The following is a 24,888-nucleotide window of genomic DNA, read 5'->3' as shown; positions in this document are numbered from 1 at the left end:
CAACACCCTCCTCATTTAATCCTCATGCACAAGGGCCTTTCGAAAGCTACCAACAATATCAGCCATAGTACCCTCCCAGTTCCATCAGGGAAACTATATACCTCCAGTTCCAAGGGTCTGATAACGGAAAACAAATTTAATGACCCTCTCCCCCTCTTTGATCCAACAAAGACACCTCCAAAGAATCAACCCCCTCTCCTGGGTGGAAATGTGATGGCCGATGCCGAAAACGAAGAGATGCTCGTTACCCGTCTTCTCGACACCGACTCTCAGGTCTCAACCATTGGGAAGCATTTCTTGCTTGCCCTAAACGGGAATGGACACACTCCAGAAAGCATACCCTGGTTGAAGTTAACAGGAGCAAGTGGGATGAGAGTCTCCTATTTAGGCTGTGTGATGCTCAAGATGACAGTTCTTGGACAGGACTTGGGACTCGTTAGTATGTTAGTGGTGGACAAGCCGACCTTGACTAAGTGCCCCTGCCTTATTGGTACCAACATTATCAACCAGTGTAAAGAGCGGTTATTCAGCCAGGCAGGGAAAGGCTTCCTTAGAAGTGAGTCTGCTGGAAAAAAGATGAGGCGTGGAGCAGATTCCTGGCTGCGACTTCAGAGTCTGATGCTATCAACAATCCCGAGCACATCGTACGGGTTGCTGGTGGGAAGGTATGGATAAAGGCGGGCCATGAATTGATTATCCGTGGGTATTGCCAGCCTATGAAATCAGCAAGGGAGCTATTGGCTGTCATAGAGCCAATGAAAGAGAACAGGCTGCCCAATGGGATAATGACTGCACGCTCTTTGGTGATGGTTGATGGAGGAATTGTCCCTGTTCGGGTTGCCAACCATAGCCCACGAGACATCATTCTTACGAGATACACACAACTGGCAATACTTAACACTGTGGAGAGGGGTGCAATCTCTACCAAGCACGATGTAGAACTGGAGTATGTGGATGCCGAGACACTGAGGGTGACAATGAACGAAACAAGTCCTCTCCCAGCGAAGTTCCTTTCGAGATTGATATCTGCCAAGATGGCTTAACTGATGATCAGGTTGCCAAGACCAGTGATTGCTACAGCGACACAAACATGTGTTCTCAACAGGAAGTGATGACTATGGTTGCACAAATCTCACTACACACAGTATCCCAACTGGAGATGCCCCACCCCAAAAACAGGCATTCCGGAGAATCCCTCCTCAACAGTATCGAGAAGTCAAAGGACACCTCCATCAGCTCCTAAACGCAAATATCTTCAAGAGTCATACAGTACTTGGGCATCACCTATTGTTGTAGTAAGAAAACATGATGGCAGCGGTGGGATTAGTCATGTTAGTTGCTGGGGGTTGTGATTTCTTCTTGTAGACAGAATCAATAATTTCAGTGCAGTTATAATATATAAATAAAAGGCCATTAGGCAATAAACTTTTACATTTTCATTTTTTTTTTCATTTTTGAGAATTCAGAATGTCCTGACATATATATTTCTTGGTGCACCTTTGGAATTGTGGACAGCAAAGACTCAAATTCTTAAACAATATTTTGCATTCTCATGGCACTTTGTATACAGGCTATGAAAAGAAATATTAAAAAAAGTAAAAATCCAGGTCGTTCCCGCCATAGAAAGAGATTATGGACATATGATTGTGGTCAATTCTAACCACCAGAATAATGCAACAGGCGTTTGAGATGGCATTAGATGGAGGGATTACATCCTTTCAATAATAATGATAACAAGAGAGCGGGATAGGACTGGTATGTTGGATTTGAGAACCGCAACACAGTCTTGTCCCTTCGACAGCCAGAAGCACTCTCTGGCTCTTGTGCATCAATGCTGAATCCAACGGCCATTGATAAACATTTATAAAACTTGGAGATCTACTGGAGTCAACTGGGCTGGAAAACAAACCAGCTCAAATCTACAATGTTGATGATACAGGATTTAGTCTAGTCCATGTGCCATCAAAAAATTTGGCACAGAAGGGGACGAAATGGTACAGGCTAGAACGAGCGGAGAGATGGGAGAAAACGTCACAGTTCTGATAAGTGCAAATGCAATTGGTCAACCTCTTCCTCTTTTCATGATTTTCAAAGGTCATCGATTGAATCCTGGTCTTGCAAATAATGCACCAGCTGAAACATCTACTGTAAGAGCAAGAGCTTGTTTATTGATGCAGAGCTGTTTGAAACCTGGTTTGAGAAGTAGTTCTTAGCCAAGATACCCAGAGCAAGACCAGTGATATTCATTCTCGATGGTCACAGCTTACACCTAACACAAAACACACTAAGGGTTACCAAAGCAAGCTCAATCCATGTATTCTGCTTACTACCTCATACAACCAACCAAACACAGCCATTGGACAAGGCAGTTTTCAGATCATTAAAGGCTGGCTACAATCGCTGTTGTCAATTATTCATGCGGGATAATCCAAATAAAGTCATCACGAGGTATGACTTCTGTGAAATATTCAGGGAGGTGTACAATGGCAAATATCATCAATGGGTTTAAAGCCACAGGGGTGTATCCCTACAACGCAAGTGCCGTAAGTGCTGAGTACTTGCAGAAATCATCTATCAAGACCCATCTGGAAAGAGAAACTCCGGGTCTAGATGAGTCACAAGATCAGAGCCAAGAGGATGAAGAGCCTCAACCAGCAACAGACAAAGTGCAGTCGACCCAGTTGGACAGTCAGATCTCTGAACCTTCTCCTGCAACACCCAATACAACTACCAACCATCCAAGTTGGTCTGCTGATTGCAGTTCCAGTGTTCTGTTGTCTCAATGCTGCATTCAACTCCCTCTTCATCATTTCCTGAAACCCTCAAAAGACCCCTCATTCGGAAAACACTGAAGTATACACACAAAAAAAAAGAGGCGAGTGACTGAGTCACGGGTAATGACAGCTGATGAAATTCTGGAAGAGATGGAGAAGATGCACAACAGAGAGAGCAAGATGCACTGAAATAGGCATGAAAACAGGCAAGAGAAAAAAGGAGAGGATTGTGAAAAGGAAAATCAGGAAAAGGTAGTAGCAAAAATGGTTAACTACAAAAAAGACAAGGAAAAAAAAAATCAGTGAAATCTCAAAAGCCTGTGGAAACTAAGGCATCGATGGACGATGAGAGACCACACTCAAAACTACTGTGGTGGATGTAATGGCTTCTACTTTGATGAGGAAAGTGATGATGACTGGTGGCTATGCTACTGGCATGAAACATGTACAGGACTATGGAAGGTCTCTGATTTGAGAACTTTCAATGTGAAGACTGTGACAAATGACCAATTAAAAAATGGTCTGCCAATGAATTAAGAGTATAGACATGTAAATTGTTTTGAATTTTAATGTCATACTTTAAAGAAAAAATATTTCCATTTTTCTTTAGGTCTCTAGACTCTGACTTTGTGAATAATTTTGTATAATTAATTATAAGTTTTATGTATCATTACTTTTCATATTGCTGTGTTGAATGCTGCCCTGATATGGTTGTATCAGCTGAATAACAACTAAGTTTTGATTTAATAATGTATAAAGGTGTAATATGGGAAACTATAATAATTTGTCTTATATTGTACCTTTTGTTTTATTATACTCTCATACAAAAGGGGAGGGGTATGAAGAAGATGTTACTTACTTTGTTTACAGAATCACACATCTAGAGAGTGCTATCCAGTTTTGGTTTGTTTAGAAAATGACTGTTTGGACAAAAGCAGCTTTTAAGGCAAGTCTGCGTTCGAGACTACCACTTCATGCGCAGGTACATATTTCATATCATTGCATGCCGCTAAAGGAGAATTTTCCGGTCAAATAAGTTATTTTTACTCCCTCAAAAAGAAGCTTTATTTCTGGTTGCCGATAGGAGAAAAAGTCAATGTTAAGGCTCCTCTGGAAGCTTGCATTGCCAGGCATTCTCTGTGTCAGTCTTTAGGTCTTTAGCCCCTATTTTGGTGTTATTTGAATCCTATTTCTAAACCACAGTAGTTTCAATGTTGCGCTATGTGAGTTGTGCGGGCCGGGTGATCCAGACCATGGCTGTAGCAGCCTTACGCTCAGACAAACTGTGCGCTGGGCATGATTGAGCAGTGGTCTTGGGACACAGTTTAATAGCTTGGCTGGAATCATACAAGAAGGCAGAGGGTCTTCATAATACGGGGCTAGAAAGAGAGACAGTTCAATTTTTGTTATTTCCAGGTGTGATGACACATTCATTGATTTGGAAAATTCCTACAGTATTTCATAAATTTGCTCCTCCTGGCGCTACGTGCGACAAAAGGCCTGCACCTCCCATCGTTGATGTGATTCAGATTGATGGGAACGATCTTGCAGGCATCGGTATAACTCCGTCTATAGTCTTTCAGAACATTAGAGAATTGACCTTCCTGCAAGTTGTCAATTACAAGGTTAGGCAGATAACGGTCATGGAGCTGCTGCGTAGGAATGCGACAAGGGATTATAAAGGAGATGTCCCAGTAGGGATATACAATCAAAAGGTAGATGATCTGAATGAGCTCCTGAGATGCGATTTGGCGAGTTGTACTGGAGCTCACCAAGCTTCAAACAATAGATATTTAACCAGTCCTTATGACATCTTAGAAATTATATTCTTAATGTAACAATTGTTACAGACCATGTTGGTTCCCCGAGAATGATGGATGCGAATTACGAACTTTTGTTAATAAAATTGTACATACATTCTTCTAACAACAAGGAAACTATGGAATGTTTGCTTTGTTTAGTGGAACAGATGTGGACCAAGCCTGATGATGATCCTAGGAGTTTGGTCAGTCAGGAAACCCGTTGTTTGTAACAATAATGTTTATGAAGAAAAAAATTGTTTCTCATTTCTAAACCACATTTCATTCCCTATATTATGCTGTCCCACTTGACAGGGTAAGAGGACAATGGAGTAGTAATGATTGTTACCTTGACCTTCATTTGAAGGAATTTTCAAACAAAACATTTCTAAAACGTTTATATCTAAACAAACTCCAAAATCAGATGTTGTTTGAAGGTTTGCATGGTGGTATGTACAATCGCTGATGTGGTTTACGGTACACCATGTGAAGTGTTATAGAAACAGTGGATAGAAGAAGAGAAGAAATGGATAGGCGAGAAAGTGGAGATTTGAGAGTAGAGTATTCTTTCTTGAAAGTAGTCGACGGACAAACAACCTGCCCGAAACGTAGAGTCTCTCTACTACTCATCATCTCTACTCGCCGACTCAAGCCAGCAACTCCTCACTAGCTCTACTACTCAAGCTGTTCTCAACTCATCAATCTTTCCTGGTTTACAGTCCTTTTCAGGACTACTTTCAAGAAAGAATACTCTACTCTCAAATCTCCACTTTCTCGCCTATCCATTTCTTCTCTTCTTCTATCCACTGTTTCTATAACACTTCACATGGTGTACCGTAAACCACATCAGCGAAACTCCAAAATGAGATATATTATATAAGATTGCTGTACTGATTTTTTTTTTTTTTTGTAATGCTTAGGTAAATGCTTAATTGTCCCACTTACCCCAATTTACCCTAACTGAAATTGAAAATTTCTTTAATTACATAATTGTATATGAAGAAAGTAACCCAATTATAGGTATCTATCTTTTATATAGGACCACTTTTCTCTAATTAATCAAAATCACCAAATAAAGAAAGTTGTCTTTCCTCCTACTTGTTAAAAAAAAAATGTCCAATATTCTATACCAAAAATAGGGCACCCCTACAAAATTCACTGAGCTTTACTTATTCACATATACCATCCATTCATTATCAGTGTATTATATAACCCTCAATTAGAACACTTACACACCCCTATTTTATAGTGGAGAACCCAAATTCCCCTTCTCAGTTGTCAAGCATGTGGTTGGTCATCATTACCTTTTGATGCCCATACAAGCTACATGATACTGACAATTGTTTCTCTCTTCATTATCATTTACAGTTTAACGCCCATCCCACCCCTGGGGTAACATGTTGGCGACCATGCCAGGACAGCAACTTTAGATGTAAATCTTCACGACTACTGTCTATGGACGACCACCTGGAATCGGTGAGGATGCGACCCCGCCCATTAGGAGTTTGAACATCTGAACTCAAATCGTTGATGCTGTGAAGGTGACTGGAAGACAGGTGTGGACAGGGAACTGTAAGACTACATGTACCAATAACGTTCTACAAGGGCAACGTGGTAGGAGAACCAGTTAGAGGATCCACAATAGAGCTTTCATCAACATGGCAGACATCGAGGATTTGGTGTTCGAGGTGGAGGAGGCGATATTTAGTCTGGCAGTACAACAACTGCTGATGGTTTGCACTCATCTAGCTATCCTGTCATCAGAGACAGAGGGGAAGCCCAGGAAATTTCTGGTCCGCCGACATCAACGGCTAGTAAGGGAGCTCGGAGATGACGAGGAGGGTGGTGCAGCCAGGTTGGCTGCATTAAAGGAAAGTCTGCAAGAGTTGAAGGACGAGAGTCCAGAAGGTGTACCAGACCAGCCCACGCCTGTAGTAAAAGATGCAGAGGAAGAGAAGCCTAGGATTCCAGTTCCAGCCCAACCCATGCGGATGATTAGATAGGAGCTGCGAATCAGCGGCCAAGTGGGCGATTCAAATCACAAGGACAGGCTCACTCTATCTAGCCTCAACCACCAGATAGACGCTGCCCTATCGAAAGGATACTCAGAAGCTGAGGTGGTGAAGAATGTTTTAAAGGCCATTCAACCCAGCCTAAGGCTTCGATCCTACTTGGAAAGCTGCTCCAACCTCAATCTGGGGACTCTCAAGGCGTTCTTGAAATGACATTATCAGGAGCAGGATGCCACAGAATTATACCAAGAGCTTTCGCAGGTGACCCAGGGGAAGGCTGAGTCAGCGCAGAGCTTCGTGATGTGGGCCTTGGATCTGCGTCAGCAGATAATCCGGGCATTCGAGGACACAACCGCCGGATTAAAATATGACGTCAGCCTTGTGCAAAATATGTTCATCCACACGATTATTACTGGGTTGTGCAATGACCAGATCAGACAAGATCTTAAATTATCCTTGTCTGTCACAACCAGTGATGAGGAGCTCATGGAAAAATTGCATACTGCAGTTGCCCTTGAATCAAAGCGGCAACTGAAAGCTGGGATCCGACCTTCAGCACGGGTGAACGTCATCGCAGAGGACAATGCTGAACAACCTGCAAATCAAAAGAATAAGAGCCAGCACCCAGAGTTCAAGATGATGAAGGCTTTGCGGCACAACTGGCCGAACTGAAAGCGTGTGTGGCAGCCTTGCAGGATCGGACACCCTCACCTGGACCAACGTCGGTAGAAGGCAGGCCACCCAGGCCAAAGGGATGTGAGAGATGACGAGAGCAAGGTCAGGGAAATGACTACCGTCACTGTTACAAGTGTGGTTCGTCTTAACATTATGCCCGTGGAGGAAGAAGAACCAGGGAAACAGGCAAGGGTCAACCCAAGGGGACCGGGTTTAACCCTAATTGATCAGCTCCCCAAACAGAATGTGACACTGAATCTGATGCATGCACCCACATCGACATGTAAACATGAAATAAAAAGGGGTCTAGCCGAAGTCACGAGTGTAAAGCTTACCTGTAAAGGTAGAAGCATTTATCCAAATGCCTGCAAGCTGCGTGGCAGCAGAAATACATCAGTGCTGCGCGGGGCCCTAGCCCGACGATCATCTGATAGATCTGTGCAGCGCGCTAGCAAGCAGCATGCACGTTCACCGTACCCATGCAATTATCGATGCATTCACCGCTTCCATGCTTGATAATACGCTGCTCCTCAATGTATTACTTTTCATATAGACGTGAGCAGCAGCGAACAAATGTTTTCGTCAAAGTTGTGACCGCTGTAATTGAGCGCTTACTTCATTTCACAAAGTCACAGAAAACTTGCCTTCTTTTGATTGGAGATCGTTGCACGGATCGCCGCAGAAGTGGAATTGAAATTATCGATCGATTTTTATTATTTTTTGTCAATTTGAAGAGCTTGCGTTTGCAGCACATGTACGCCAGTGTATAATACGCAATGATGTTGCAATTGGTGATTCTCAAATTGGCTCCGAGTGTGATTGCGCAATGCTTTCGAGACCGTATCGTGGTACAAAAACTTGATTCTCCAGGATAAATGTGGATTAAATCAGCGATTTAGGAAGTGAATTCACTCTAGCTTAGTCAAAATATATTTTCCTGAACTGGGCCTGTATAGATCTAGATCTAGTGTGGGGAAATCACTCGTGTCAAGGTGAATACATTTGATTGAGAGAGTGGTATGTGTCACGATCGAATGATTGTTACTAAAAAAATGTTAGGGAGCCTAAATTACGATCTCTTTTCCATGTCGACATTGTCGATGTCGGGATTAATTTTTAAGCGACATGTCGACATGGATTTTTGTTCCCGACAACAGCACTACTAATGTGTTGTATGGACCATTTTTTTGTATAAAGATCTAATTGATTGAGAGTTGTATACTATTAGGAAAGACCGCCTGGTATGTTTACACTTTTTCACGCAATGTATGTTCTTGAACTTGCGATATTTAGGATACTATTCTTCTGTGAAAATTCATTGAGTAGACATGTGTTTATACACAACCATTTTGTATACAAATTGTAGATCAGAATTTGGTATCAGGAGTAGTAGTTCCTCTTGATTAATTGGATAGTCATTTTTGCATCGATTATTTCTTTTCGTTGATTGGTAGCTATGTATTTGTTACTTGTAGATAATGTCTTAAATGTCGAGGACAACATTTCTTTGAGGGAAAGATGTGAGGCCCCTCCAAAAATAGGGCACCCCTTCAAAATTCACTGAGCTTTACTTATTCACATATACCATCCATTCATTATCAGTGTATTATACAACCCTCAATTAGAACACTTACACACCCCTATTTTATAGTGGAGCAACCCAAATTCCCCATCTCAGTTGTCAAGCATGTGGTTGGTCATCATTACCTTTTGATGCCCATACAAGCTCCATGTTACCTGACAATTGTTTCTATCTTCATTATCATTTACAGTTTAACGCCCATCCCACCCAGGGAGGGGTAACATTTCATAAGAAACAAGGTCAAGATATTTTAAATGGAAGAATGTCAAAGGTTAACCCTACACAACAGCTGCCTGATGAAAATGATCTGTGTGCTTGTTCAAAGATACATCACATTCAGGTACACTTAAAATACCCCTGCAATAAATGGCTGAGATTCATCAATGTGAACATGATTCCATCAGGGCAATGCCGTATGATATCCATATCCTCAAGGAATAACTTTGGGTTAAACACGATTTCAATAAAGGCACTATATTGCATTGTACATAAACTTTATCATGCCCCGTTCACATTTTTTCATAGCTTACAACATGTCCACATCCTGAGCATGTCTTACTGTACATGTCTGTCTCCTCATCACATGTTTCCTCACCATACGTATGCTGATGAACACTAAGGTCTTTTGTCCACATGCTCGTTCGTACTGCTCGTCTGAGGTCTGATACAGATAAAATCATAAACAAGACCAACATTAATATTAAAATACCATTTTCTAAACTTGGCATATTAAGATATCTTTTTATTTGATCAGTTATCCTTTCCCTGCACTTGAAAAAACAAATTGAATATCATTTTTATTTTCATCTTTTCTTATTCACTGCTTAAATTATTTCCATATTCATTCTTAACTAACCCAACTCCTCTTCTTCTTGATAAGACTGGAGTTCTTGCTTCCTATAAATAAAAGGGAATTCACTTTTTGATTGCTACAAAAAAATACCATTGCACTATGGACAAGCAGATTTTGAATAAAATAAGAATGTGTTGAACCATCCCAACCCCCTGTTCATGAGGTCCTCGGTTTACCCACAGTTGATTCACTACTGTCGGGAAGATTGATTCCCATTACCTTTAACTTTCTTGTCAAATTTCTTCTGTTTTTGTTTCTGTCTGTTGATCTCTCTCTGTTCCCTTGCTTCTTCTAATGCTTCAGCATCACCCCAAACCTCCAACGCTCTCTTCTCTACCTAAATCAAGATTTTTAGAAGAGAATTTATCATTCATTTGATATGGATAGACAGTATACCAAGGTAGTGGATTATTATTATTATATTATTATAAAGTCTTGTTTATCCAGGGTAGCCTCATCAGTGATGTACACTGTTCAACCAGAGGGCCATGCTACATTTAAACACATACAAAAGAAAAAAAAAGCAAAGAACAACAAAACAAGACTTTATAATAATGGGAATAACCCCTGTCAAGCTCCTTATAGCTTTTTGGTTTTTCCCATATTTCTCTTATAAGTTCTCTTTAATCTCAAATTCATGTACCTGATTACTATATATGTAATTCAATTATTAATGTTTTATATTCTGAATGTATATATTTTGTATTGTTTTTTATCATGAGAAATAAAATCACTCAATCAATCAATCAATCAAAAATTAGAACACAACAAAAAGCATTAAGTTTAGCGAGTAGTGTCTCATAACCTGGGTTAAGATCTACGGTTTCTCCAACAGGGTGAAATAAATGATTGCAAGGTTGCAGCCCTTCTTACTGCAGATGGAATATTATTCCACAGAATTGAACCATGTACTGATATCCTTTGATCTAAATTGATGTTGAGCATCCATTCACTGAAATGGATAAGTTTAGGTTGGATTTACGATTTCAAACCCATCATTGATTTTATGTTTAGAAACAGATAAAGTTCAAAAGGCAACACATTCTACACCAATCTACAAAGAATCTGTATTGCAATTTCATATTTTAAGAGGCCACTTTGTGAGCAAAATTGATACATTATATAAGACTATTAAATTATCATACCAGAGGATTTTGAAATAGAAGGGATACAAAGAGCAAGATGGAAATTTTCTTTAGCTCTTTTAGTAGGCCTATATATTTTAATTGGTGATCCTTAAAATGTAAAGGATATGCCACTTGACATAAACCAACCTATGATCAGGCATCAGCAAAATCCTATAAATTTACATAATTGTATACAGGTACATGTATTAAAGCCTAATAGACCCATATTATGAACTCAGGTTTAATTTAAACTCTGGCCTAAAAGTTGTTGTTATCTATGGAAAGCCATTGGTGACACAAATCTGAGAGAATCCAGTTTCAAAGTTTTCAGCACTTTTGACATTCATAAAAGCATGAGAAAAGAACGCTTTAAAAATAAGAAGCATACAATGCAAACAAATTTTTGGCATGTTGGGCTTTCCATAATTTTATTAGATAGTTGGACTGCAGCTTAAGTTGATATAGACTTCAGAATACAGACCATAGAGTGTATTTGTGGATGAAATGTAACTCACATGTAGTCTGAGGAAGAGCTTCATTTCTCCCCATCTGACATGATGTGGATTCTTCCTGGTGATGAACTTGAGAGGTGGATCTCTCTTCTCAAAGTCAGCATCCTTCAGAAGAAATTCATTCCGTGCGTCAGTCTTGGTGATGAGGGCATGCTTTTCATCATTGTCTCTGCAAAGATACCCCACCAGAACGCAAATTCAGTACAAGGTTGAAAATGAAATTGATTGCAAATTTGCAAAGATACATTTTAATTGAACTTCAGTGCTGAATCAGAGGTTATTTCATCTAACTGCTATGAAAGCATGAGTTCTTGTCAAGCAACCTGAAGACTGAGGTCCCATGTCATAAAGAACTTCTGATTATGGTAACTGTGTGGCGCAAGGGCTGAACAGCCAATAAAATCAAGGCTTCCTTGGCAGTTAGGCAGAATCCAAAGTCTTTATGAAAACAAAGCTATTGACCTAGAAAATGGAATACTGCATGACAAAGAGCTGAATTCAACCCATGCCATTCTGATATACAGTCGCTGTTCTGCCAACAGAGCTGTTCTGCCTAATTCAGGAATGATGCTTACAATTATCAAAACATTTAAATGACTATAGTTCCTTGTCGTTCTTACCGGCACTCATCACAGACTGTATGTTCAAAGTGTTTGAAGAGGTAAGAGTCTTGGAAGCCACGCCCACATTCATCACATCGTAGAGGATCACCACCAAGAACTGGGCCTGTAACGGATAAAAGTCACCAAAGCATTTACCACAAAGTTATAGGATTTGAAAACAATTTTGAGCAAATTCAAAGCGAGTGTCCAAAGGAACATGTATTGCATGAAGACACACTAATTGCCAGATTAACGGCACACATGATGGACATGTACAAACAGAATAGTTTTAAAGCACCTTATATCACGATACAAGAATGCCAGACACTTCATTTATCTGTCATGAATAGAAGTCGTTGAGGACAATATTTTGCTGTACATTATAAGGCCTGATAAAAAACCTGAAATGGAAAGTTGTCAGGGTCTGAAATCATACAAAAAGCTGATCACTGGCATCTTTAATGATAACAATAACTGGGAGTTTTCATAATAAAAAAGGGAAGAAAAAAAAAATCTACTAAAAAAATAGGAAAACTTACCAGGTTCCTGAGGCACAGGAACAATGTCAAGCGGGTCTTCATCCCCTTCTTCTAATAGGAACCCTGCCCCAGTGTCCACTACTCGTCCAGTCTTCAGTAACACCTCAGCATTCCCAGAACTGCAGATAACATACATATTGTTGTATGTATTTCTTAAGATTTGACATGTCCAGAATATCAATCTATACATGTATGACATTGCAAAGTGAAATATCGATTGAACCCTGACCCAAATTTGATGTCCATCTCATTCAAAGACTTACAATTGACTAACAAGAGTGTCGCTAAGGCGAGCACATAATACACTCGACTATATGGCGGAAAATGGAGGTATTGGTAAAGCAAGAAAAGTGGAAGGTGGCAACTTCATCTTGACCTTCTGATCTCAAAATCAATAGAATTCCTGGGATCTATGCTAGTATCATACACACCAAATTAAATGAGCCTTGGTTAAGTTAAACTAAAGTTATCCTGTTAACAAGGAATTCCGAACGGTAAGATGAAAACATGTCACTGTATCTTGACCTTTGACCTTTTGACCTCAAAATCAATAGGCTTCCTGGGATCCATGCTAGTATCACACACAAAAATTATATGAGCCTACATGTAGGTTAAGTTAAACTGAACAGTCAGTCCGCAGCCCGTCCGAAAGTGCTCTATTTTATTCAGCGGTATGCATAGCCGTCCGTGGTTATGCATACGTAATGAGCTGTGAAGACGAACTTTCCGATCGGTGTTTTTTGCTCTTAGAATCGTTTATTCCTCACAAAATTGGTCTTATTTTATAGATAAAACTTTGAAATTTCTGATCAGCTAAATAAAATGCACATTTAATGTATTTTGAAGGCCGATATTTAGCTTAGAAAACATGATTTTTTTCAAGAAATATATGTGAATAAACAGAGCGCATTTTTGCACTGAAATCACACTTGCGTCAAATTGATATTATAATCAATATAAAGCGTAGACATTCTTCTTTACGACTGAAAAAGAATTATGAAATTTCATGATGTAGCAAAGTCAGGAACCACAAAAAACCACGGCAATGTCCATCGCAAAATGATTGGAATTGCAGTAGAATTGCCGACGCGTTCTGATTGGTCAACAGCGGCGCACAGACTTACAACATTTTATATAGCTTAAAAAACGCTGAATTTGTATGGAAGGGATCGATGGCGAATTGCGTAAGCGCATTGTTTTGACGTGTGCAAGGACCCTGGTTCGAACCGGTCGGACTGGTTTTTTTTTTTTTTTTTTGGGGGGGGGGGTGACGGGGATATGTTTATGCTTTTTCTTTAAATCATATTCCTTCATCGTTCCTACCCAGCTTTATTCTCTTTTTACTTTCATGTGAAGTTCTATTTAGGCCTGTATTTATTAAATCATGGAGCTATTAATAGCTCTATGATTAATTCTTACTTCTTCTTAATCACTGCTTTTGATTTTCAAGTTCTTGATTACACTTATTTGGGCAGGGGTGGGAAGGGAAATGAGTTAAAGGTCAAGTGCACATCAACAAAAAATTATTTGAATAAATACAGAAATTTCCCTTTTTTAACACAAAACAGTTATATACACAAAACAATGGTTTGCAATTTATAGTTGATTATGTCACTCACATCACATTACTTTTTACATTTTTGTTGCATTTTTATTATACAAATTTTAGCAAATTTGATCTAAAATATCTTCCTCGAATCACAATAGGTTACATTTATGGAAACTACGAATGTTAATGGAGGAATTAAAATCCCTCTCAAAATTTGTTAATGAAAATTAAAATAAAATATACATGTCATGTACATGTATCAAACAAAAAAATACACAAGAAATTAGAGTGCGTGTGACATAATCGGTTCTGTAATTTGCACATTGACCAAGATGAGCATATAATTGTTTTATAAAATTAGGCAAATTTCTCAATGTCAAAATAGTAATTTTTTTTAATTTTGAATCATAGTTTTTATGAAATTTTCTGCAATACTTTATTTTTCTTTAAATTCAAATTAATTTTTTGGTGGGGTGGACTTCTCCTTTACTCTTTGCTTGGAATAGGGAATGCACATTAATATTTATCCACGAACAAAATTGTCTAAACATATGCAAATCAGTAATTGGACACATGCTCACTTTCCTTTCATCCTGGCCACTCCCTCACATCCACCAGGTTTACAGTCTTATAACAAAAATGATGAATTAATTATAATACCATCACACCATAGCTCCATGATCACACAACATTCATACAGTGCTTCATAACACATATTTCACTTCTGTTCATATATGCAATAATTACTGTGGAAAACAAAAACAAGGCGTAACCACATTCAAATACCGTTTAAAAGGACAAATATATTATACCTTTCGAAGAAAAAAAAATTGTGAACATACATGGCACTTAACCTTCAGCACATTAGATAACATATAACAGAGTTGCTTGAGAACAAAATATAATTATGGGGCATTGCAAGAAACTTATGTTCAATTGCAAATCAACTACATGTTTGTGTTTAATCAAAGGACTTACCCTTAATTTTGAAATGTGTGATTGAGTAGAAAGTTTCTTGCAATGCATATGAGTAACATTAAAAATGTTCTTTGGTTTTGAATTGTGAATTTTTATTTTTGTCAAGCTGTATTCCTGTCCAAGTCAGTATTCTTAGTCCTCCCCAAAACTGTGCTCTAATTTTTTTGTTTCCAATATCGATAAAGATCAATTTTCTGTTGTATCATTATCAGTCCAAAATTTGCAAACGAAAAAAGGGCTTTGTCCAAATCATGGTCTGACCATTATAGTACATGATGGAATCTCCCAGTATGAAGTAGAAAGCAGAGACCAGAGTCAGCAAGTATGCAGATCTGTGTGTAGAAGAGACAAAAAAGAGAGAAATAGTCTAAATTACTAAATAATCATTCAAAGTATGAATTATGTTACATGTAAGTCAATTAAGAGACTAACTAAGTACTGTCTGTGACAGCCACAATTTTTTTATTTGAACAAAATGGTTTATAAATACTACTGAGTACCGTAGTACCAGACTTTTTAGTTTGACTTTAAACTGTTTATAGTCTCTAGAGTAGACTGTCTGAGCTAATCATCATTTAATTCTTAACCGCAGCCTGGGGCAAAAATCATCATGGGGCTCAACTTCGACCAATTAAGAAAAAAGGTTAACAATTTTCAACATAAATCAAGAAATATCTCAAGCTATAAAAACTTGATGGAATTCGGAAACCTGATAATCATTGAATAAAACTTTAGAAGGGATCTACTTATTAAGCTTCGTTTATATTAAGTCTTAATTAAAAAAAACAAAGTCCACCGTCCACAGGCACAGCTCACATATGCGAGCCATCTGCCATCATTACAGAAGTTTCAACGTATGGGACCAAAGGCGAAATTCTACCAACCCGCGACGAACGTAATTTTGGCATTATTTCGCGCCATCGTGGAGTGAACGAGAAGGTTACTTCCGGGTAAAACGTAAATTTCTCGATTTTTAGGGTATCATTTTCTCTAAAATAAAAATATAAGGTGAGTTTGCGTCAAGTTGGTTCTGACATATTTTGAACAGTGACTTTTCTTCTTTCTAAAAAACCCCGATCGAAACAATTTGGTTATGTAGCAAAGTCAGGAACCAAAAGTGAAATTCCGACTACAAAATCGCAGTTAAAATATTACTAAAATAAGCATCAATTAAAGAGGTAAAAATGGAAGGTTGAAAATGTCGAAGTATGGAAAATTATATACCAAAATGTAGATGAAGGTCTTGAGAATAACTTACCACAATTCGTTTCGACGTAAACTGAAGTTAGCGACCAGTACAGAGCTATACCTTCAGCCCCTCCAATTCAGTGGGAAAATCAAGCCAAATTGATCGCACGTTTTCCTTCGGAGACCGCTAGAGGGCCGCTGAATAAATTTCCGTGAATATGCTCATTATCGCGCGAGCTGCGGTCTGACTGTGAAGTTATCGCGTTTACAAGGACTGCAGAAGGGCATGATGAAAACATGTCACTGTGACCTTGACCTTTTGACCTCAAAATCATTAAGCTTCCTTGGATCCATGGTAGTATCATACACACCAAATTATATGAGCTTAGGTTTAGTTAAACTGAAGTTATCGCGTTTACAAGGAAAAGTAAACGGACGGACGGAGAGACGGGCGAACGGACACCAAGCGTGATACCATAATACGTCCCGTAGGATGGACGTATAAAAAAGTACACCCTTCTTTATATCAATTAATTACCATGTTTTAGCAAAGAAAGTGTAAGAATACTCCAATCAAAATAAGAAAGAGGCTTTGAAAAACTCTCTTTAAGATACCATATCATCTAAAGGCTGGCTGTTAGCTTCCTCATCATATTTGCTATGGAAATATATTTACCCAAATTGATGCTAGAACTGGAGTAGAGTTTTCACCTAACAGAGTTTTGTAACTGCTCTGTAGAAATTATGCTAATCTCCCATTTAAATTATAATTTGAGAGAAATGGTAAATAGATACATGCAAATTTTAAGAAAGAATACCAATTACAGATTACTGAATTCTATTTGTTGATTTAGAATGAATCAACATCATCCATGCTCTCATACCTTTTAGTTCCACGTCCCTCAGGATAAGGCCTTGCTGATAGTCGAGCTTGTTTTAGTAACAGTGCCCTCTGTCGATTCCTCTCTACTTTAGCTCTCTGAGCTGCAGATAACTTGGACTTAGAAACGAGAGCATCTGAGGTCGACGGCCCATCAACTGGTCCGCCTTGACTTCTCTCCATCTTAGAAACAATGCAATGCTAACAAGTTTCACCTACAAAAGGAACAATAAAATTTACATATTCATGTCAAGTAAGATCATACATGTATGAAATAAAGAGAATAGAGGAACCAACCTGAAGTGTAAGTAATAGCTTGGTCACATTTGCTCTACGGCGGCCGTACGGTGAGTCGAAAACAGCCGTTTTAACATTTTTTCTACCAGCTACATATAGGTGGTTTAAATAAAAATGAATAAAACGGCTGTTATCTACTCGCCGTACGGCCGCCGTAGATCAAATGTGACCAAGGTATAACAAGTCCAGTTCACATAAATAAGTAAAAAGAGATACATGCAAACAGGCTGTTTATCTATAAGGGCACTTCAAGGGCAGTTAAGGCAGTGCTAACTTTAAGGGACAATAAATGCCATTAAAAAAAGGCATCAATAATAAAATGTACTTTTCAATTACATTGAGACACATGTAGGCCTACATGTACATAGATTACATCAAGGCTTTAAAGGTTAAAAGAAAAGGGCATTACATTTTGGCCTGAAGTCTACAAATGTTTGGAAGGGCATTAAGGCCATTACTGGGCGAATTGGAGGCCATGGCCTTGGATCATTACTTCACTGCGGATTAAAAACATCACTTTAGCACTATTAGAATCCTATGAGAGTTGTCTATCTATGTAGGAGTAGAGCCGAAAAAAAATCAGAAAATGATTTAAAAAAACTCCTCCGAAACAGCAGATTTTCAGACTAAATTCGTTAGATGACTGCATATCCCAAATCCCAATCCCCTCACTGTACTCTCAGCCTCGGGTCTTACTAAGCCTCACTGATTTCTAATGTTAAGATTAGATCTTTCATTTTACACACCCTGAATTCCCCATGTGCCTCCATTTGACATGGCAAACTTATTTCACACGCCAGCACAGTCAATCACCACAACAAACATCCAACACATCCTTATGTACACAAGCACTATCACTCACCACATGAAAGTCCCAATTTCAGCTCTAAAATCCCCTATAAAAAGGCAAATTTTACCCTTAAAAATACGGAATCTGTGCCATATTTCTTGAGCATGTGGTGGCTTAGCTAAGATTTAAGAAGCAGGGTTGCCGAAAATGTGCTGAAAATGGATAAATCTGTGATTTTGTTCCAAGTTCGTGAGCGTTCTTGCAAATTTTGGATCGTATCTTCAAAATGACCAATCAAAAAAGAAAAACAGGAAAAGTCTACCACATTGAATTTGCACAGAAATCAAGTAGACAACATGCTAGCGGCAGGCCTCCATTTGACATGGGTTGGAAAGTGTAATGCAGGTGCGAATAGCCATTGCAACTTCCAGGTTGCATATTACATGCGGTGCAGCGCAATAGACCAGTTCGTAGTTACTCATGGACAATTTTCGATCAAATGACCTTTCATTTCTTTCATTATGATAGGCAGATTTCAAAGCAAAATATTACGTAAGCTTGCCTTACATAGCAGGATGAAGAAATTGAATAGACCAGGTGACTAGAATAGCACACCAATGAACACTTTATGAAGGTATTTTGTTGCATTCCTACTTTGAATGCATATCATAGCATGTTGAACAATGTACTTGGCAAACTGTGAAAACCAGTCGTTCGTGGACGCGTTGTTGTTTTTTGTGGATGTAAATGAAAACCAAAATTCAAAAGAATATATGAATAATCAAGACATCAAAGTTGGTGCTTATCTCATTAGATTTTAAACCACCATGTCACTTTAGTACAAACGACCTTCCTCTGATCATGCGTAGAATCTTTTGATCATGCGCAGAAAGGAACTACGAACTGGCTTATTCAGCGGCACTCGCACGTATTGACTATTGAACACACAATGCGCTAAGTCGAACGAAGGGCGGGGGCTCTCAAATTGAGGCTGCAAAACATAGCGATACATTTCAAGATTTTATGAAATATTGAGATAGGTGAAAATAAACATTGCAATAAAAATAGACAAATAATATATTCCACACAAAAATTTGATGCAAATTTCATTTTTTGAAGAAAAAAATTTAATATTAATTAGGTAGAACAAAACACTGTGTGAGTAAAAAAAAACTTGACACCTCAAAAATTCTCAATTTAAGGGGAAATATGTAATGAACAATTAATTATTATACATGACCTGAAAAAGTATGTTCTCCCCAAAAATTTGATACCATATTTAATGTGGTATATGTTAACACTTGGATGACCAGGAGGTATTCTTTGCAGTGATGTAAAATTTGGTTTGTACCAAATTAAAGCATGACTGCAATGAATGAATCCAGATGGCAATGATGTCATAGACTAAAGGGTTGTATTAAAATCCATTTCAAAATACTTTTTCAGTAATTTACATTATAATTGCTTAATAAACACACTTTAGTATCAATTCTGAGCAAGTAAATTTCATTAAAAATGGATTAGCATATATGATCACTAGCTCATGTAGGATTTTGACCTCATACTATAGGTATCTGGATTCATTCATTGCAAACATGCCTTACCTGCTTACTTTGGCGCAAGTCAAAATTTATGTAAGGGTTGAATTTTGCCATGTTTAATCTAATTCTTTATTTTACACTTTGCTTTCCATACTTCTCTTCACTTCCCATTTCTATGCCCTTGTCACACACCTGTTTCTCTCATTCCTTAGTTTTTACATCACATCATTCCATTGCCATTCCAACTCAATGCAGCTCCACATGTTTCTATTGTCCTTTTCTCATTTTTATATTCAGAACATTCTTCTTCATTCATATCATCCTATCTCATCCTCATTGGTTCACCTTTCACCCTTGGTTCTTCCACTTTTCTGGGTTCTTCCATTCTTTCTTTCTCTATTGGTTGAATCAATCATGTGACACTATTTTTTTATATATTTGAATATATTCTTTTTAAAGGCAATGCCTAGTGGGGTCTGGGTTTCAGGCCAATAAATCAGAGCATCACTGGACTTCATTTTGTCGACATCTTTATTTTTTTAGTTTAGTTAAGCTACAATTATATATTTTAGGCCCGTGTTATTTAGGGTACGCCTATGCTTGATCCCTCCCTTTGAAAGCACCCCCCTATCTCATGTCTGCCAAAGCTCAATGTACCCCCCTATCTCAGGACAGACAACCTCCCCCCCCCCCCCTTCATCTCAGGTAAGCTGTCATTACAATAGAGGTTCCCTGATGTCATGATGGAGGACAAAACTATATCAAAACCATGAAAGCAATTACTTTTCAGTCTGATGGACAGGTTTTTATTGTTTGTCCTCCAATGTGGCTGCTTTTGGGAACCCTCTATACCTTAGGAGATTTTTTGATGTTCAAAATGAGATCTCAGAACTCAATGCAGTCATAAGAAACAACAACAAAAAATGAAAATCTCATGATATGTTTGTTAATGGTAGGTCCTGTTAATAGCAGTTTCAACTTTTGTTACTTTCCGTGACCACTTGTAAACAGAATCACAATGGGGTAACATCAATAATTAACAGGATAAAATTTAAGTTGTCTAAGGCACTTGCACATGAGGTTAGAACTGAATCAATTACGTGCAAGATGTCCCAAAAAGAAATCAATGATCTTGGGGGACTATGTTTTTACTTTTCAAAATGAACTAATCCTGAATGAGCTTTCAAAACTAGCAGGAATTTAAGGAATTTGATCAATTTTTCTATGATATTCAAGATATTTTGTAACCCCTTTTTACATTTCTCAGGAGTCCAAAGAGAGAGAGAGAAAAACACCCCCTTTTTAAAGAAATCTCTGGGTGAAAAGTCAAATACACCCCCTTTTTTACAATTCGCGGACCGGACTTCTCCCGCGAAAAAGTACCCCTTTACCGGACATTTTGGGAACACGCATGCGGTCCCTCAGACCCCGGAGTGGGGGGCCGGGATGTTAGGTTCTTCTTATTTGGTGCTTCTGGCTGTTTGATATGATTTGAGTTTGCTTGTTTAAGACTGTTTTTGTGAGGTGTATTTTGAACATTCCGCCACTCTACATTTACATCACCGCAAAGAGTACCTACTGATTATCCAAGCGTGAAGACATCCAACATAATATGCCAAATTGGGAGAAGATACTCTTTCCAGCCAAATATAATAATTGTGTGTTCATGACATATTTTTCCCTTAAATTTTGGAATTCTCGCTACCCCAAATAGGAACAAAAATCTCATAATGCGCGAGACGAGATAATTTTCACTCCGTCGGGTCGTCATCACCACTTCCGGTTCAGAGTCATGCATGTTCGCGATACTGAGTTTTCCACCACGCTGAAATCGATGCCAATCAGCGTCATATGTACAGATTATCATACTTTTTATTTAATTTGGTCAGTTTTGATTCCATTTGAATTATAGATTAAAATAGAAAATATATTTCACGTGAAAATAATTTTTATTCATGTTTTTATTTGGTTATAAAAAATAAAACAAAAAATGAATATCTTAAAATTTTGCATTTAGTGACCGGCCTGACATCACGATCGTATTTGACTAGACGCTAAATATATACACTACAGCATTCATTCCGTTCAATTTTTCGTCGACCACAAAATGGATAAAAAATCAGTTTCGGAACTTAAAAAATCTTAACTGACAGAGGGATATGGAAAGCGTCGGGCAGAATTAGTGACTTTAGCAGAAAAGGCTGTTAAACTGTATCGTGAAAGAAAGGGTTGTGATCACGAACTTTCCGAGCGAAAGCGACGTTGTGTTGTTGTGGATGACGGCACTGTTGATCTGAATGGCAAAACAGTGCATTGGACTTCCGAACAGGAAGTTGTATTTCCGAAAAGCTATCCCATAATGCAATGCGCGTTACAGGGATTTTTCCCGGATCTCGGCGAAATCGCTATTTGGGGTACCGAGAATCGTGAGGTGTCGACGTGTCAAGTTTTTTTTTACTCACGGTAGACAAAATTATTGTAGAAAAACTTACAGTAACATGTCGAATTTCAGACAGATCAAAAAGTGAAAATTAAAAACTGTTCTGCCCCACACAAGACAAAAATGCACTGTACGTAGCCGTAGATCCACTCATACTAGTGCGAGGTTAGTTTTAGGCCAAATAAAAAAAGAAAGTAGTTGATCGTCCTCGCACGCATCTATTTTGGCCGCCGCCTGGAATTTTTTACTATTTACTATTTTAAAATTGGCTAAGAAAATATCAATATACGGTAGGGCCTATCAGTAGAGGCGCACAGCCAATATGGGAGACTCTCTCCAATAGGGGAGACAATCTCCCACATTGGAGACTTGCTTTGCAAAAGGACAAAAGAAACAACACCAACAAAAACATGATTTTTTCCACCCAAAATTTTGTCTCACTGAGGTCAGAAGCCCATTTGTTTTGTGTGTGATTGACAACAAAAATCCTTATCAAAACAAAAGTAGACGGTGAATTTTTAAAGTAGACGGTGAAAAGGGGTAATTTTTCATGAGGAATCTGCTTATCACATTTTTATTCGCCGCCAAGGTAATCCTTTTGCAGCAAATGTAAACAAAGGAAATTGATCTCCAAAGCTGGAGACTGTCTCTGAAATTGGACACCCAAATTCTTTACAAAAGTCTCTGATATTGGAGATAATCTCCCACATTGGAGACAGTCTCCAATATTGGCCGTGCGCCTCTACTGCCTATATATATATTTATTTCTACATGCATATATATGTTTCTACTCATTTATTATAAATATTGAGCATGCATCGCCATCACCTAAATTGAGCCTGACAATCATTTAAATAAAAAATAGCAAAAAAAACTAGTAAATAGTAAGGACTTCCATCATCACTGACTGATGTCAAAAAACGGGCCGAGAATTAAAAAAAAAATAGTAAGATAGCAAATAGTAAGGACCTCCCTCATCACTGCTCTCGAAAACCCCGGATAATCAACTAGGGCCTACTTTCTTTTTTTACTTGGCCTTAATATAGGATCTACTAACCTCGCAAAAAGAACCGCGTTTGGCAGTGGATTTCGAACTGCCCTGGCCTTGGTCTCGCATGCTGTGACGCCACTTTTGCCTGGCGTCCACAATTCACAACACAGTCACAACACACGACTTAACGTTAGGCTTGATTTTCGTGCGCAGCGGCAGAATGAAAACTCAAGCATGTCAAGTGCCGTAGATCTAGACTAGCCTACCGAGTACTTACAGACTGTTGTGCAATTCACAGTAGCCTACTGAGTTACTGTGAATGGCACAACACACGAGTACCGGTAGTGGTTCGCGAGTCTACAGTCTGCACACAAGGCAAGCTCCAGTAACCAGGGGCCGATTGCACGAAAGGGTCTTTGCAAGGACCGTTTTTCGTGTCGCCCATCTTTTATGATACGCCATGTGAAACGCATTTCAAATAAATTATCTGCAAATATATTTTATTTGTCCGTCAGAATAAACAAAAATATTTTTTTATAAAATGATGTGATATCTCATGAAATTGTATAAAATTTGATTTAAAAGCTAGCCTACGAATTTTATTTGTTTATCATAAATTTCAGAAACACCCCGCTCGAAAGACGGCCCTTGGAAAGACCCTTTCGTGCAATCGGCCCCTGTTCCCCAATTCCCAGCGCCACCGGAGGCAGAGGCGATGAAGCCCCTTGCCCCAAGCCGCAGGTGCAGGCGTGGGAACATCTCAACTCCTCGATACATCTTGCTGGAAAACAAAACAAATTTTAACTTGTTTTAATCATAACTTTCAAACTATACGTTTTAACCTCAATAAATCTGCAGAGTAAATTCATAAAATGTATGCATCTATGAAAACAAAAGACACCAATTACCGGCAAAAGGGTAGTAGTCTCACTCACGGTGACTCCACTTCAATTTCCAAAATTAAACGTAAACCAAGTAGGCCTACCAAGGTCCATGATCCAAAGGATCTGTGGTTGTCAAAAAGTCAGCGCTAGATGGCGCGCTAGATTTGAGTTGCGAATGGGGGGGGGGGGGGGGCAGTGCCTCTACCCCTCCTCCCAATTAAAAAAAAAATGTTCCAACTATGTTAATCTATGAGATCATCATCATCAACATCATCATCGTTGTCATCATCATACACTAGCATACAAATGAGGGGGGGGGGGGGGGGGCTTGGGGGTCTCTTGGCTCCCCCCCAAGAAAAAAAATCCACGACCAAGAAAAACAAGAGGAAATGAAAGGAATAAGGGTGAAATATGATATCATTTTCTGAATATTATAACAAATTCTATCACAAAGTTGGATTTTTGTATAAAAATGTCAAAATTCTTTGCTCGCAACTTTTTACTAATTTTACGTGATACGCCATATCGAGCCCCCCTCAAATTTTTTGGTTAATTACGCCACTGTCATCATCATCATCATCATCGTTGTTGTCATCATCATCATTGTCATCATCACATCAAGCACCATGCTTATCATCTTTTCTTCTTTTTGTGTTACAAATATACATTCTGCATAATAAACTCACTTTAGAATATGAAATTTGAGTTGGAATGTCATTCCCTAATTTCACCAAGCAAGATGTGCACACAACTGTTTTGTGAAGTTGAAAAAAAAACGTTAATACTATTTGAGATGAAAAAACAATAAAAAGTGTGACTTTAAAATTTAAATTTGTAACCCAAAATCAGAGTTGTTTTGAACAAATTGAGAAAAT

The 24,888-nt window shown here is 38.5% G+C and overlaps 1 protein-coding gene across 3 annotated transcripts; it reads right to left on the bottom strand.

Annotated features, from left to right (window-relative positions):
* Positions 1-5,482: 5,482 nt before the first annotated feature.
* On the bottom strand, positions 5,483-24,147 carry LOC129260347 (DNA repair protein complementing XP-A cells-like). 3 transcript variants are annotated; one of them, XM_064100133.1, is made up of 9 exons: positions 24,038-24,088; positions 23,805-23,910; positions 23,196-23,509; positions 17,075-17,285; positions 12,476-12,594; positions 11,955-12,060; positions 11,338-11,503; positions 9,915-10,032; positions 5,483-9,503 (listed from the first exon to the last, which is right to left on the bottom strand). In XM_064100133.1, exons 4-9 carry the CDS (start codon positions 17,251-17,253, stop codon positions 9,352-9,354), a joined length of 840 nt encoding a protein of 279 aa, XP_063956203.1. In that variant the 5' UTR covers positions 17,254-17,285; positions 23,196-23,509; positions 23,805-23,910; positions 24,038-24,088; the 3' UTR covers positions 5,483-9,351. The 3 variants fall into 3 exon arrangements, with proteins under 3 accessions (XP_063956203.1, XP_063956202.1, XP_063956201.1); XM_064100132.1 differs by having other exon boundaries at positions 23,407-23,509; positions 24,038-24,076; XM_064100131.1 differs by lacking the exons at positions 23,196-23,509; positions 23,805-23,910 and having other exon boundaries at positions 24,038-24,147.
* Positions 24,148-24,888: the final 741 nt, after the last annotated feature.

The sequence above is a fragment of the Lytechinus pictus genome, chromosome 5, assembly GCF_037042905.1.
Source record: "Lytechinus pictus isolate F3 Inbred chromosome 5, Lp3.0, whole genome shotgun sequence".
Lineage (NCBI taxonomy): Eukaryota > Metazoa > Echinodermata > Echinoidea > Temnopleuroida > Toxopneustidae > Lytechinus > Lytechinus pictus.
The sequence above is the reverse complement of the archived record's forward strand: the minus strand, read 5'-3'. Positions and strand labels throughout refer to the sequence as shown.